This window comes from Cherax quadricarinatus, chromosome 56 (genome assembly GCF_038502225.1).
Source record: "Cherax quadricarinatus isolate ZL_2023a chromosome 56, ASM3850222v1, whole genome shotgun sequence".
NCBI lineage: Eukaryota > Metazoa > Arthropoda > Malacostraca > Decapoda > Parastacidae > Cherax > Cherax quadricarinatus.
The window spans coordinates 253661-270825 of record NC_091347.1 but is presented as its reverse complement, the minus strand read 5'-3'; the positions used below and the strand labels follow the sequence as shown (position 1 = coordinate 270825).

The 17165-nt window shown below is 39.8% G+C and overlaps 1 protein-coding gene across 2 annotated transcripts in view; it reads left to right on the top strand.

Annotated features, from left to right (window-relative positions):
- Positions 1-17165, top strand: part of LOC128700649 (uncharacterized) — a 94707-nt gene that overhangs the window by 35383 nt on the left and 42159 nt on the right. For both annotated transcript variants that reach the window (XM_070096994.1, XM_070096995.1), the window contains exon 2: positions 3782-3923. In XM_070096994.1, coding sequence (XP_069953095.1) covers positions 3916-3923 — 8 coding nt within the window. In that variant the 5' untranslated portion in view covers positions 3782-3915. The remainder of the gene's footprint in view (positions 1-3781; positions 3924-17165) is intronic.

Genomic DNA, 17165 nt, shown 5'->3' with positions numbered 1-17165 from the left:
TGACAAAGTTACAGAAGTGTGACACGAGAGAGAGAGAGAGAGAGAGAGAGAGAGGTGGGTTGATTGCATTTTCTTGGACTGCAAGAAGGCCTTCGACACAGTTCCTCACAAGCGACTAGTGCAGAAACTAGAGGATCAGGCACGTAAAACGGGAAGGGCACTGCAGTGGATCAGAGAATATCTGACAGGGAGGCAACAACGAGTCATGGTACGAATTTATATGCTTCTCATTACTCCAAGCTGGAATATTGGTGCACACTAACAGCGCCTTTCAAGGCAGGCGACATTGCTGACCTAGAAAATGTAGAGAGAGCCTTCACGGCGCGCATAACGGAGATAAAACACCTCAATTACTGGGAGCACATGAAGTTCCTGACCCTGTACTCCCTGGAACGCGGGCGGGAGAGATACATGATTATATACACCTGGAAAATCCCCTAAGGGGGATTACCAATAGACCCCTGGCTGTCTTCAAGCAGGCACTGGACAAGCACCTAAAGTCGGTACCTGACCAGCTGGGCTGTGGCTCGTACGTTGGATTGCATGCAGCCGGCAGTAACAACCTGGTAGATCAGGCTCTGGTCCACCATGAGGCCTGGTCACAGACCGGGCCATGGGGGCGTTGACCCCCGGAACTCTCTCCAGGTAAACTCCAGGTATGGGTTTATTCTCCCCTGTGAAAATAATAAGAATAATAATCTCATGCTTCATACCCATGACAAGAATTGGTAGTAGGCTTATAAAGTACTCATGAGACTAGATATTATATCAATATAGCACCTGACTTTGACTTGTTATTCCACTATTGCTATTATACAGTACTCAGTACCTTCCCATTTTTGCCTTCATGGATGTCTGCACTGCCCACTTTTTTTCCTCGTCAGTTATATACTGTATACAGATTTCCCTCCAACTACAGTATACCCATTCCCTCCTTCAGAGTGCAGGCATTGCTCTTTCCACCTTCAAAATAAGCCTAGTTAACCAGTTTCCTTGAATCCCTCCAAAAAAGCTAGTCCACGCCTATGCATGGCTTAGTTCTATCTCTGTCTTCTTCAGTTACTTTGCTAAACTCTAATAGCAAGCCCATTGAAAGTTAGCTTAACCCTCCTTCCCTCAAGGAAGGTTTTTTGATGCTGGTGAGGGACTCTTGTTCTTGGGAATTGGATCCATTCTCCTATTCCCTGAAATAAGCCTGAATACCTTCCACATTCCCCCCCACAGGCGATATATAATCCTACGGGTTTAGCGCTTCCCCCTTGATTATAATAATCCTAACCCTCCTACCAAACTACATGCTCATATAACCTAACAGTCCCTCCTCAACAGAAATGAGTTAATACCCTTGGTCCTGCCGAGATGGGACAGGCACCTAGCAATGTCTGTTGGCAATGGATTAATTCTCCACAATGTTTGTTAACTGATCATTACTCTGAAAATTGTTCATGATTGTAATCATGTGTTCACGATTGTCACCAGCTCTACCTGGAGCTCATTACCTTTGTCAGTTCTCATTATTGTAACCAAATCTAGTTCATTACCTTTGTAATTAATTAGTCATGAGTGTGACCAGCTCTACCTGGAGCTCATTACATTTGTACTTGGTCACGATTGTGACCAGATCTAGTTCATTACATTTGTAACTTGTTCAGCTATCAAAACTTTGGAGTCCAGTCCCTGGACCAATCATGTACCTCTGTAATCTTTTGACTACCGCCCACAGGATGGGTATGGGGTGCATAATAAACATATTAAACTAACTAACTAACTAACCCTTGGTGACACCATATCACTTTAATTTCTGCTCCTAATTCTGCATAATATTTACACAAGAAATTGCTCTTAAATATGACCTCGCTGCCTCAAGCCTCCTTATTGTGGCATTGAAACCTCATGCCTCACTCCCATTGTGACTTGAGTTGTTAGCACATTCTGCTCACACACTGAGGTCCAGGGATCGATCCCTGGTACGGCTGGAAAACATTAGGATGTTTCCATAAGACATCTGCTGTTCCTGTTCACCCATCAATAAAATGGGTACTTGGGCATTAGTCGACTGGTGTGGGTTCCATCCTGGGACAAAATTGTCCTAATTTGCATGAAATGCTCTTCATAACAAGGAGCATGACTCATGAAATTGTAATGACACGATTGCAAACAAACCATACCCCGGCCAGGATTGAACCCGCGGTCAGAGAGTCTCAAAACTCCAGCCTGTCATGTTAGCCACTAGACCAGCCAGCCACAATAAGATTCGTCCAACTAGGTATATTTCTACACCATAGGAAGGTTAGCACAGGCACTGGTCTAGTGGCTAACTCGATGGGCTGGAGTTTTGAGACTCTCTGACCGCGGGTTCAATCCCGGCCGGGGTATGGTTTAACAAGGAGCATTCTATACAGTAGTATGTCATTGGCGTCAGCTAGGTTTGTATACCTTGTACATGTACTTGTAGAAATAAAGATATTATTATTATTATTAAATTTTGGGTCTAACAGTTCAAGCCTCAGGGCCCCAAAAATGTAGGTCTGCCACTGGGTGTAGGTTACACTATTTGTAAACCAATGAAATGTACATACATGGCCTTTTCCAACAATTACATAACCATTGTATAACTGTGACACACATGAAACATTAAGGAAACTGGGCTTATAATAAAGCCCCTGGTAGGTGAAACACATCCTCATTAAAATTTCATAAACATATCTTACACGCTTGTTGGTACAATAATGTATAGGTTACCTTCTCAAGTATCGATAAATAATATGACCATTTGTAATTGCATGTACATGTTTAAAAAATGTAATGTTGTATTATTTAAATAGATAATTTATTATCTATCATTTACACAATTTGCAGCATCACACATGTTTGGGTTAGGTTAGATAAGATAAGATAAGATAAGATTTCGTTCGGATTTTTAACCCCGGAGGGTTAGCCACCCAGGATAACCCAAGAAAGTCAGTGCGTCATCGAGGACTGTCTAACTTATTTCCATTGGGGCCCTTAATCTTGTCCCCCAGGATGCGACCCACACCAGTCGACTAACACCCAGGTACCTATTTGCTGCTAGGTGAACAGGACAACAGGTGTAAGGAAACGTGTCGAAATGTTTCCACCCGCCGGGAATCGAACCCGGGCCCTCCGTGTGTGAAGCGGGAGTTTTAGCCACCAGGCCACCGGGCCGTCAGGAAACAGGACAAGTGTTTTATGATGACCCGCAGCTGGAGCTTTTGCTCATTATTTGACCGAGGCCTTCCGCTGTATTACCTGTCCATCCCTTTAAAAATTAAAGTTGTATTGTACAGGGGAACCTCAAATATAGAACTGCTCCCAACTCAACCAATTATGTAAGTGTAATTGTATTTTTGTAAGTGCTTTTATAAGTGTATTTTTGAGGGTCTGAAATGAACTAATCTAATTAACATTATTCCTGATGGGAATAAATTTGTTCAGTAATGGCACTCGAACAGCCATCTGAAACGAAGAAAGTTCGATATTTGAGGTTCCACTGTAGTCACGTTTGTTTGTATAGTAATTACATTGTATATACATGTATAATATAATCCAAAAATTATAACAGTACCTTGAATTTATGGAAATCAGATATGTTCAAATTTGATTGTTTAGGTACAGTAATTCTTGTCTTTAGCCATTTCTAAAAAATATGTATGTACAAAAATTTCCTTATATTGATTCATTTACAACTTTTATACTTTATTATGCAATATTAAGTATGTACTACAAAAAATATTTATCTGATGAACTTAAAATTTAACAGATAATGGCTGTCTAAACTGCATGGTGTAATCAAGACCTCAACAAATAATTGCAAAACTGGTAAAAATAAGACATCTAAAGAACACATGCAAGTGTTTAAGTGTGAATTACCAAAGCATCATCCCTCGGTCTACCATGACATCGTGAGTATATTGATTTTCATTCGTTTATATGGTATTATGTAGATGAAAAATACGATAAGTGGTAAGTTTCATAAAATATTGAGGTGACTGACCAGCATTTTGATTTCCTGCTGCTGCAACACTGCCCAGGTGTTACAGTGGCAGGATGAAACATTAAAGAGACAAATTGTGAATAGATTGATATATTTGAGTGGATTTGTGATCCTCGTGATGCATAATTGTTAGCGGTGGAAAATTTGCCTCTGGTGGTGGAACAGTTTTTTAGTGGGGGTAAAGCTATTTTCAGTTGAAGTTTGGTTAATTGTGCTGTGCATGACTTGACCCTTTCTACTGTTGCTACACTCTTATGAGAAGCAACACGCTGCAATATCTGGGAACGAATTCTTCATATCTGCATTCCATATCTGTTGTTTCCTTACGATGAAGAAAACTGACAAGTGGTTGCTTGTGTTGGGGATATAGTTGTGGAGTGGTTGGTGCTGTTATTTAATAAATGTATGGAAGAGGGTAAGGTACCTAGGGATTGGCAGAGAGCATGTATAGCTCCTTTGTATAAAGGCAAAGGGGATAAAAGAGAGTGCAATAATTATAGGGGAATAAGTCTGTTGAGTATACCTGGTATGGTAGAGTTATTATGGAAAGAATTAAGAGTAAGACAGAGAGTAGGATAGCAGATGAACAATGAGGCTTTTGAAAAGGTAGGGGGTGTGTAGACCAAGTGTTTACAGTGAAACATAGGTGAACAGTATTTAGATAAGGGTAAAGAGGTTTTTGTGGCATTTATGGATTTGGAAAAGCCATATGATAAGGTGAATAGGGGGGCAATGTGGCAGATAGTATTTAGATAAGGGTAAAGAGGTTTTTGTGGCATTTATGGATTTGGAAAAGCCATATGATAAGGTGAATAGGGGGGCAATGTGGCAGATGTTGCAGGTGTATGGTATAGGAGGTAGGTTACTGAAAGCAGTGAAGAGTTTTTATGAGGATAGTGAGGCTCAGGTTAGTGTATGTAGGAGAGAGCGAGTTTATTTCCCAGTAAAAGTAGGCCTTAGACAGGGATGTGTGGTGTCACAGTGGTTGTTCAATATATTTATAGATGGGGTTTTAAGAGAAGTGAATGCGAGGGTCTTGGCAAAAGGTGTGGAGTTAAAAGATAAAGAATCAAACACAAAGTGGGAGTTGTCGCAGTTGCTCTTTGCTGATGACACTGTGCTTTTGGGAGATTCTGAAGAGAAGTTGCAGAGGTTGGTGGATGAATTTGGTAGGGTATATAAAAGAAGAAAGTTAAAAGTGAATACAGGAAAGAGTAAGGTTATGAGGATAACAAAAAGATTAGGTGATGAAAGATTGGATATCAGATTGGAGGGAGAGAGTATGGAGGAGGTGAATGTATTCAGATATTTAGGAGTGAACGTGTCAGTAGATGGGTCTATGAAAGATGAGGTGAATCATTGAATTGATGAGAGGAAAAGGGTGAGTGGTGCACTTAGGAGTCTGTGGAGACAAAGAACTTTGTTTGTGGAAGCAAAGAGGGGAATGTATGAGAGTATAGTTGTGCCAACACTCTTATATGGGTGTGAAATATGGGTGATGAATGTTGCAACGAGGAGTTGGCTGAAGGCAGTGGAGATGTCATGTCTAAGGGCAATGTGTGGCATGAATATAATGCAGAGAATTCGTAGTTTGGAAATTAGGAGAAGGTGTGGAATTACCAAAACTATTATCCAGAGGGCTGAGGAGGTGTTGTTGAGGTGGTTTGGACGTGTAGAGAGAATGGAACAAACAGAATGACTTCGAGAGTATAAATCTGTAGTGGAAGGAAGGCGGGGTAGGGGTCAGCCTAGGATGGATTTGGAGGGAGGGGTAAAGGAGTTTTTGTGTGCGAGGGGCTTGGACTTCCAGCAAGCGTGCGTGAGCGTATTTTATAGGAGTGAATGGAGACAAATAATTTTTAATACTTGACATGCTGTTGGAGTGAGAGTAGAGTAACATTTATGAAGGGATTCAGGCAAGTTACAAAGATAATGAATCAGCCAGGGCAATCAGTACAACTATAAACCCAACTGAAACTTTCTGGAGAGCTGCAACAGAACTCATAGAATAATGCAAGAATAATACAAGAAATAACTATTGTTTAATGTCCCATGTGTTCAACTCAGTGTAAGTAAAATCTCAGTGACTATGACAGGCCCAAAATCTGAAAATCTACAGATTCCAAAGGTTCCCTATTTGCCAACCACTTCAAAACTTTTTAAAAAATCACCTCAGCTTATACACTGGCAGTCACCTACCAAGATAGGGTGGCCCAAAGGCTATATACTGATCCCAGTGTGTCTGCCATTTCACGAAACATTTTTAGAACTCTTCCTTCCTAACGGCATCTAGCACAGCCTGTGATTCTGCTTGAATCTCCTCCACATCATTAAAACATCGCCCCTTGAGTGCCAGTTTTATTTTTTGGGAAGAGAAAAAGGTTGTCAAAAACAACCACCATGTTTTTGGCACCTGAAAACAATGGTCCTTCTGGTCTTAAGTCAGCCTCTTGCCTCAGGTTTAAATTTTCAGTCAAAATGCTTCAACAAGATGTATAAGAAATTCCTACATGTTTGTCATGCTTTAAATCGAGAAAACCATTCAAAACGGTGTGTGACCCACTGATTCGTCATCAAATGTTTGCTGAAGTTTTTTAGGAGTCTAGCCATTTCATACATGCATTGTCCTTTCTTTGAAGATTCCATTCTGTTACAAATACAATTGCAACATCGCAGTGACTACCCAACAAAAAAAATCCTGTTTAACCTTAATGGAATGACCAGCCTAACACTGCATGAAAGTTGCCACTTCACAAAGGAGTGTACTGTGCAATGTGATCTACGCTGCTGCCATATTCACCCAGGAAGCCCATAAATCTGTCACAAACTGTTTTAAAAAGCAATCCTGAATCGCATCAAGAAAGTCACTACACTCAAGATTTCCTGTCACATTGTTCCAATCAATTTGTCTGAAGTTAAATTCTATTAACACAACATTTTCATATCTAAATGCCTTTTGAATTTCATCTCATAGCAGCTTACTGCACTCCCTGTCAAGGTTAGGGGAGCTATAAATCACACCCAAAATTAATTTTCCATGACCCTCGAGATGTTTGGGAACAGAGCTACGAATGTCTGACTAAATATAATGATTAATAGTTCTCCCATTGTAAGACAAACCTAGGGAAAATTCGAAGACTGTGCCTTGAAAGCAACTTTAAATTCAACACCCACATCCAGCACAAAGCAAAGGTCTCTGAATCAGTAGGTATCCTTTGTTAATATGTACCTCAAACAGCACTACTTACTTTGTGCTACTGTCATTACCTCACCCATATTATTTATGCCTGACTATATACTACAGCTAGCAACGAGGGTCTGGGTTCAATTCCCAGTGAGGGTAGCAACATTGGGCGTGTTTCTTTACACTGGTTGTGTATGTTCACCCATCAGTAAAATGGGCACCTGGTGTGGGTCACATCCTGGGACAAAACTGACCTAATTTGCCTGAAATGCTCTGTATAACAAGCACCTTTCTATACACAGTAAACTGTCATTTAGCATGGTAGATACGTTCCTGAAAATGCTGTGTTAGGTAAAATCGGGTTAGATGAACTGAAGAACTTATGGAAAAAATAGGGTTACAATCCTAGGAGCCCCCAAAAAGCCAAACAACTTTTTTTAGACCAAACAGATCTTACAAAAATAAAAGTGAATATGTAATTGTAGTTCATTGTCATGATATATTACTGCTTAAGACTACAAATGCAATAGAAATACTAGTATTTCTTACCTTAAATTGTGGGTGGATGATTGTGGAGAGAGTGGATATGAATTTTGTGGCCCTACTGGGCTGAGGTGGATGGTTGTTGGTTGTCGACAGAAGTGGATGGTAGAGGTTCTGGTACTGAAGTCGATGGTTGTCTTTGAGTGTGCATAAATTCTCTAATGGATCCCTGGGCTCTTTTACCCTGCAATACCTTATACAGCTGACGGTAAGGCATCATCAGCTGGTCTAGACCCCGTTTCAAAACACTGCTTCTAGATTTGCCAGGGTCCTCTTCAGTGAAAAAGTCTGCTAGTTTAGCAGCAGCATGGAACTGCTCACGTAGCTGCTGCAATATTAACTGTTTTTCTTCAGGTTCTTCTTCATCTTCTGTTCTCTCCCTCTCTTGTATCTGTGCATCGAGCTCTGCCAACATTTCCTCGGGACTCCTGTCTTCATCATCATCATCATCATATTCTAAGATCTCATTCACATCTTCATTCATATCTTCAAAACCATCACCTGGTAATCTCCTTGCCAGCTGAACAATTTCCTGAACCTGACTCTCAAGCAAGGAAAAACCAGTGAAAGAATTAACCACAGAAGGTCATAACTTTCCCCAGCCTGCATTTAATGTTGATTGGGGCACTTCATTCCATGTACTTCTAGCATAGCTGATAGCATCTGCAATGTTAAATTTATTCCAGAAGCTTGGTACTGCCAAGTTGGAATCAGAGTCCATTGATGCAACTAGTTTTTTTCACAACTTTTTTGTGTAGTTACACTTGAATGACTTGATAACTCCTCAATCCAGTGGTTGTATTAGAGATGTTGTATTTGGAGGTAAAAATACAGCTTTTACCTGTGGTCACATCCAGCAAAGCTTGTGGATAAGTACGGAAATTATCAAGAATGAAGAGAGCCTTGAATGCAAGGTTCTTGCTGTGCAGGTACAACCTGACATGAGGAATAAAATGATGCTTGAACCAGTCAATAAATATTTCCTCTGTCATCCATGCTGACTGGTTTGACCTCCAAATTACTGGTAAGGTGTTTTTATTTACACCTTTCAAAGCATGAGGATTCTTAGAGCAGTAAATAACCATGGGCTTACACTTAAAATCACTTGATGCATTACAGCAAAGGGGCAAGGTGAAGCGATCCTTTGCTGTCTTGAAGCCTGGTGCACTCTTCTCTTGCTGACTGATATAAGTTCGTGTTGGCATTTTTTTCCAAAAAACACTTCTCATCAGCATTAAAAACTTGATGTGGCTCATAGCCACCCTCAAAAATAATTTCCTGCAATTCAGCAGGGAAATTTACAAACTTGCTGCTGTACGATCAACTGAAGCACTTTCACCAGAAAACTTAATATTATGTAACTTATTATGCAACTTAAATGTGTGGAACCAGCCTGTGCTAAACACACACTCTTTTTCAGGCCTTCCTTCCTTATCACACACTGCTTTAAACAACTTTAAGGCCTTTTCCCTAATTAAGAGGAAATTAAGTGGTGCACCTTTGTCTTTTATTCAGTCCACTCAAGCAACAAGTTTTCTGTTTTATTTACTTGTTGGGACCTACGTGTCATTCTTTTATGAGATGACATCTTGGGCTATTCATTACACAAGCTTGTATATTCGTCTCGTTTTTTTAATTGTACGAACTGACGCTTCATTAAGGCCATAGGCCCTCTCCATATCCACCACATGTGATCCACTCTTAAGCTTATCTAATGTCTTATTTTCTTCGCAATTCCTAGACTTGAACGCTTAAACCTTTTCTTGTCACTTTCAACAACACTTGTTTGCTTAATTGGTGCCATGATTGGTTGGCAGATTTAACAAATGGCAATAAAAATGTATAGTACAATGAATGTAAATAAACACAGCGAGGTTCCTGAGTATCTTTGTCTTACATGCGTATGAACTGCACAAACCAAACTGGGAGCTGGGAGCGTGGTGTGGGTGGCCGGGGTATGGCGGTAGACCTTCCCCATTTACTCAGTGGTGTAACCCACCCCGGGCGACGGCATGCTCAAAATTTTATCACCTCCCGTGAATCGTGTTATATTGATTTTACGACGTGTTACATAAAATTGCGTCGCAATTCTTCATTTGTGCTATACAACACTAAATGATTATAGTCACAGTTTACACAATTAACTTATGCACATTACTATTACACTAAGCTTAACTGTATTCTCTATACAGCAATACAGTGGAACCTTGGTTTTTGTTTGCCCTGGTTTTTGTCAAATTCGGTTTTCGATGACTTTTTGCATCAAAATTTTGTCCCAGTTTCCGTTCATCACTTTTGTTTTTGTTGGTCCGCCATATCAAACGTGTCCGCCTCCCCGCGCCCACACAAAGCATCCCATGCATTCTGAGTCAGTCTGGCTTTGTTTCTCGTCGAGTGAGCATTACTGCGCGCTTTCATCCGAAGCATTTCGTGCATTGAGTGCAACTGCTAAATAAGCCACCATAGGGCCAAAGAAAGTTGCAAATGCCAGCCCTTTGATAAAGAAGGCAAGAAACATGATAGAATTCAAGAAAGAACTCGTAGCAGAGTACGGGGTTGGATGTGAATGGCCAGGATGTGTAAGAGTTGGTGGACGACCACAAGGAAAGCTAACCATTGAAGACCTGCAACACCTTCAATTGGAACAGCAACAGATTGCAGCTGAGGAAATTGCTTCAGAGGAGGAGGAAGAGACAAATCTGTTGCAAACCGTGTCTGCAACATGTTCAATGACAATGCCTTGTCCCATTTTAGGTAAATCTTAGAGACGCCAGAAACAAACCTCTCTGGACAGATTTTTTGTGCGACAGGTCCACTGCCAGTAAAAGACAAAGAAGGGAAGTAACCCTGGATAGTGACTTGATACCTGAAGTCCTTATGGAAGGGGGCTCCCCTTCCAACCAATAACCTCTCCTCCTCCCTCTCCCCTCCTCGCATCTTCCATACGCCAACAAGAGTCTTCAATAAAGGTAAAAGTGATATTAAATGTTCATTTATCCATTTCATTAGTCCTTTATATTTATTTCTCATTGTTTTGTGTATGGAAAACTATAGTTATTCTTTATAAAATGTATTTTTTGTTAATGCTTTTGGGTGTCTGGAATGGAATAATTGAATTTAAATTATTACATTACCATTTACTAACAAATTTTATTTACTGTATTTTACAGCAAACAAGACTATTTCCCTCTGTTCTTCTTACATCATCACTTAGGTTTCAAATTAGTAAGTTTATTTAGGTACAGGTACACATAAATATAGTCACGAATTATACACAAATAACCCACATATAGGAGAGAGGAGCTTACACAGTGTTTTGGTCCGACTTGGACCATTTACAAAGTCACTAACAAAAAAGGAGAGAAGGAGGGAGTATATATAGGCCAGCAGACATTGACAGGAACAAGAGAGGTAGAAGGAAAGGGGGAAGAGAGGTAGTGGTAGAGGTAATAGTAGGAGTAGTGGTAGAGGTAATAGTAGGAGTAGTGGAGCCAGTCAAACACTAAGAAAGAGGAGCACTGCAAGGGAGCTAGGGACCCACATAGGGTTGGAACAAGAACACAGAAGGGGGAAAAATAATAATAATGGACCAAATATCCAAGGCAGAAGAAAGAAAACCCAAAGGAGAGAGAGAGGAAAGAGGAAAGGGAAAAAGGGTGAAGAGGAAAAAAGAAACGGGTTAAGTCACAGGTGTTCTGAAGTTTGGAGCATTTTACAGTGTAATCGGAAAGGAAGGCATCTACAGAGACAAAGCCAGGACTAAGATTCATACAAAGAAAGTTGTGTATAAGGGAGGGTGCAACCAGTTAGAAGTAGGGTAAACAGTTTTAGCAGAAGACCAGTCTATAGGATGACTGTGATCTCTGACATGACAGAAAAGAGTATTGTTGGTGTTGGCAAGCCTAACACTACTTTTGTGCTCTAAATCTGTCAGAAAGAGAATGGCCAGTTTCTCCAAAGTACTGGAGAAGACAGGAGGAACAAGAAATAGAGTACACACCAGGAGCATCTATAGAGGGAGGAGAGGTATGAACTAGATTAGTGCGAAGAGTGTTAGTCTGGCGAAAAGTTTGATGTGTAAGGGACGGAGAGAGTTGTTGAGATTAGAGAGACTAGAAACATAGGGAGGGCAGAAGACAGGAGAGTTCTCAGGTGTAGAGTTTGGGAGGGAAGAAAGACCATTTAACACTTGAGAAGGCAGAGTCTATGAAATGGGAAGGGTAGCCAAGATGGGAAAATGAATTATGAAGAGTGGAAATTTCTGATGCAAGGAACTGAGGATCACAAATGCGGAGAGCACGGAGAAAGATGGAGATAAGCTGTTCCACCCTCTTGCTGGTCTGTCGTACAGTTGTGTATAGCTGTGTATCCAGGAATGGCATTAGACATCTGTAGTGCCAGGCTTTAGCCAAGTTTCTGTGAGTGTGATGATTAACATCCTGGAATTAAGAGAATTGAGTAATTCTGTGAGGTCATTGTAATGTTTGCTCAAGGATCTGATATTGTAATTAAAGATAGTTATGTTATTGTTAACTCTGAGTAATGTCTTAGCTTGGTCTGCTGTATAATAATTACAGTTGCTGTTTGATTTGTGAAAGTCATTTAATAAAAGGTTAAAATCTGGATCAATGTTTATAATCATAAGAATGATAGATTTTTTAGATTTTGCCACCAAAGTGGCTAGTTTATTGTGCACCCCATATCCATCCTGTGGACGGTAGCGCAGGATCATATGGATACACAAAAGGCCTAGGAACTAGGCCCCAAAGGGTTAAAAGGAGTACATATGGATTTATATCTACATGTCTATAGTTCACTTACCTGTTACAAGTAAATTTAGGAAATTTGCTTAGTATATCTGGTATCTTATTTTCATTAATAAGATATCTTGACATGTCACATAGGTTATTATACTGTCTATCTCTGTATTCCTCAATAAGTGGACAGTTAAGCACATAGTGTTCAAGACAGTGACCCTATGCCTGATCACATAATTTGCATTTAGTTTGATCATCATTTGTGTGTCTCCTAAACTGCCAGAAGTACTTGTAACCAAGCCTAAGCCTGGCCACTACAACATCAGTCAAGTCTGTTTACACTGCAAGTTGCTCCATAAACATACTTATCTATGTTCATGTTATCATAGTGGGTTATAGATCTACTCAGGCTTCTAACTGCATTCCTATAACAATCATTTTCATTATTTACTTCTCTCCTAATATTATTCCTAATGCTAGACACAGTTATACCTAAGTTATATTCTACATTCTCCTTCTGGGTACTCTTCTTGGCTAACATCAGCTTTATCATGAAGGAGTAATCCAATGTGTGATGGGATCCATAGCAATTGTACATTAATTCCTTTGTCTCTGATTTTTGAGTATCTATACCTGGCTTCTCCAATGAGCATGTTGCTGGAGTCATTATATGAGTTAAGAGCATTCAGTGATGACAGAATCAGTAATGATGATAGAGTCAAGCTAAGTGTCATAAGTTAGCTTTAGCACCGTTAGGATTGCAAACAATTCAGTTTGCAATGTAGATGCCCAGTTGTTAATTCTTATGCTTAGTTTAGCAAATTTATTATCGTTCTTAACTAGGGAGGTGGCAACAAGAGCAGATGCAGCCTTGCCAGAAAACTCCTGTTTTAGATCCATCAGTGTATATAACTTGTGATAACTTATTACTACCAGCTATGCAAGAAATTTCTTCTTGAGCAGTTGCTTTAACAAGTAATTTAAGGAAGGGATTTTACAATAATGCAGTAGTCTGCATAACAGTAGTCTTCTATTTTTGGTTTGAATAAAAATTCAAAATGGAAAGCAAGAGTAATATAAGAGGGGCCTGGAAACATGACCAATGCACAGAGAAAATGTTATTTAAGTACCAGGAATGTCTGCCTTGTTTATTCTGGACCCTATTTTGAAATTGGCATCTTTTGAAATTGTGTGAAATTGGTCAAATTGCCAATTTCTGACCACTTTATTGGGTAATTGAAATCAGTAAATGAGCAGTTTCTTGTGTTCAGTCGATAGAACAAATGTAGTTTTAGTGAAATAGCTATGATTTTAGTCTACTGGGGAGTGGAATTAACCGAAAATAGGGCTCCAAAGTGAGCGAAATCGCTGATGCGTAAATATCGCTGATATCATTAACTTCGTGAGAGCGTAATTTCATGTTTTCCATCAAATTCCATACTTTTAGTGTCATTGCCATCGGGAAAAGATCTTCTTTCATTTCATAAGTTTTTTTTTTTTTTAATTTTTCGACCCTGAGAATGAGTTTAGTAGAGGGCCTCTCGACCCTCAAAGGGTTAACTGCCTAGGGGGCAAACCCCTTAGGACAGTCTAATAGTTATGTGTTTTGTCTTTTTCTTTCATCAGTTTTGATACAGGTACTTACTCAAGTATAACTTAAGCACCATATGTGGTAGCAGAATTGGTGGTACAGTTGATGTGAGAAAGCATGTGATCTGTTAGCATGTTTTTGCTGTAACATGGTTTCAAAATTGCAGCATATCTTGCAGCAAACATGCTGTAAAAATCAGTTTACACACTGGAGTACATATAGGGGAAAATTTGGCACACGCTGCATTCTTGCTCCTCAGTCTCATAGTAAGCCTCAAATCAAATCAAATCAAAGTTGATTACAATGCGGGGTTTACAGATTTTGGTTATTGTGTGGTTTGCATGTAATAAAATACTAATTACAGAGGGGGCCACTAGGACACCTAGCAAGGCTAGGCATTTCGGGCAAACTTAGATTAATTCTTAACCCTAAATTATTACAAATTGTGGAGTAAGTTGACTAAATACTAAGTGACTAAATACTAGTTTGTGAGTTTAGCAATGTGAATGCTTTTGTTTTGGCACAATACATAGTTTCTATATTGGAGTATCACAGGCAAACCTGTGACTAGTTAGGAATCATTATTTTAAGATTAAGATACGTAATTCTGTGCTTATAGTCAAATGGGTGAGTGAGTGAGTGTAAGTGTGAACCACCAGGTGGTTTTTATGTAGTTAGTTGACGGGGTGTATCAGGGAGATAAGATGTTTTCTAACGGTGGTTTTGAAAGTGATGAATGTGTCTGCAGTTCTAGAGTTTTCAGGTAGGATGTTCCAAATTTTAGGGCCTTTGACATTCATTGAATTTTTGTATAGATTTAGTCGGACATGGGGAATGTCGTAGAGATATTTGTGTCTGGTGTTATGCTTGTGGGTCCTGTCACAACTATCAAGAAAGCATTTTAGGTCAAGGTTAATATTGGAATTTAAAGTTCTGTATATGTAGATTGCATAGTAGTAAGTGTGGATGTTCTGAACAGGGAGTAAGTTTAGATCTATGAAGAGTGGGGGGTGTGTTGCCAGGGATGGGATTTAGTGATTATTCTTACTGTGGCTTTTTGTTGAGTTATTATTGGCTTTCGGTGCATTGCTGCAGTTGAACCCCAAGCACAAATAGCATAGGTGAGGTATGGATAAATGAGTGAATGGTATAGTGTGAGAAGGGAATTTTGCAACACGTAGTATCGTATCTTGGAGAGGATCCCAACTGTTTTGGATACTTTTTTTGATATGTGTTGGATATGGGTGCTGAAATTCTGGTTGTTGTTGAGGTATAGGCCTAGGAATTTGCCCTCATTATGTCTGGCAATTAGAGTGCTGTCAATCTTAATGTTTAGTTGTGCAGTACCTGCTCTGCTATCAAACATAATATAGTAGGTTTTGTCTGTGTTAAGTGTAAGTTTATTGGCTGTCATCCAAGTTGATATTTTGAGCAGCTTGTCATTAACAGTGGTGTTGAGGGTGGCAAGATTAGGGTGAGAGATGACATAAGTCGTGTCGTCAGCAAAAAGAATGGGTTTCTGGTGTAGGGATACGATTGGAAGATCATTGATGTAAATGAGGAAGAGCAGGGGTCCAAGGACACTTCCCTGTGGAACTCCAGTATCAAGTGGCCGTGTTGATGATGATGTGTCTTTAATGGTGACATACTGATACCTACTAGTAAGGTAGGATTTGAAATATGCAAGCGCATGGCCTCGTATACCATAATGGTCAAGTTTGTGGAGTAGGATGCCGTGGTCTACTGTGTCAAAAGCTTTTCTTAGGTCAATAAAAATTCCTAGTGGATATTCCTTATTTTCCAATGCTGTGTAAAGCAGATTTAGCATTTTTACAATTGCACATCATTAGTGCTTTTATTTTTCCTGAAACCAAATTGGCAGGGGTTAAGTATGTTTTGTGCCGTTATAAATGAATACAGTCTCCTGTGCACGAGTTTCTCGAAGATTTTGGATAGCAATGGTAAGTTTGATATTGGCCTATAGTTGTTTACATCTGTAGGGTCACCACCTTTATGTATTGGTGTAACTCTTGCTGTCTTGAGTAGTTTCGGGAAGGTGCTAGTTTCTAGTGATTTGTTAAAAAGTAATGAAATAGCATGCGAGAGGACATGGGCCACTCGCTTGTACAATAATGGTGGGATGTGAGACAGGTTCCCTGAGTTATTTTTAAGCGACTTTATAATCTCAGTGACTTCGGTAGGCTCAGCTGGTACAAGATAGAAGGAATTTGGGAAATTCCCATCTAGGGCTTATAGAGGAGGCCTACATAATGTATACAGTCTCCCTCACTCAGTGCTTTATTCGTACATGTCTAGTACTATACTCGGCCTGTGTTAGTGAATTGACTTTTAACCTTTTCATCATCCCATCTTGTTTCTGGATAGAAACCATGGCACCAAGAGGACTGTGAGTGATCCTGGAACTGCAAAAAAGCATAAACATGAAAGTCTTGTTATTCTGATGAAAATCGAGATACATGTATTAGATAAGCTTAAGAGTGAAGGAGGGGTGTTAATGTTGCAGTTTAAAAACTGTAGTGTAAAGCACCCTTCTGGCAAGACAGTGATGGAGTGAATGATGGTGAAAGTTTTTCTTTTTCGGGCCACCCTGCCTTGGTGGGAATCGGCCGGTGTGATAATAAATAAATAAAAAAGAGTGGAGCAGGTGTGATGGAAATGGCAAGAGCCTAGAGATTAAATGAGGCATCAGTTCACACAATTCAGAAGAAAAAGGTAAAGATACAAGCTTGTGCAATGAGTAATCCTGGTGACCTGAAAATTAAAAATATGCCATATTTTATTGTGAACAAGATGCTCCAGTGTCGAGGACTCCCCCGCCCTCCTTCCCAATTCTGATTGACTAAATTTTGGAAAGAAAATGATAAATGGTACTTTGGCCTCTTAGGATGCTGGGTAAATTTTTGAGACTTTTTTGGGAAAAAAAATAGTCTTCGATAGCAAAATATGATATACTGTATATTGTACTGTATTTCCACCCACACCATCCTAACCAGCAGCCCCCTCTCCACACAACCCACCCATATAATTTTTCCTATGGATACATGCCTACACCTA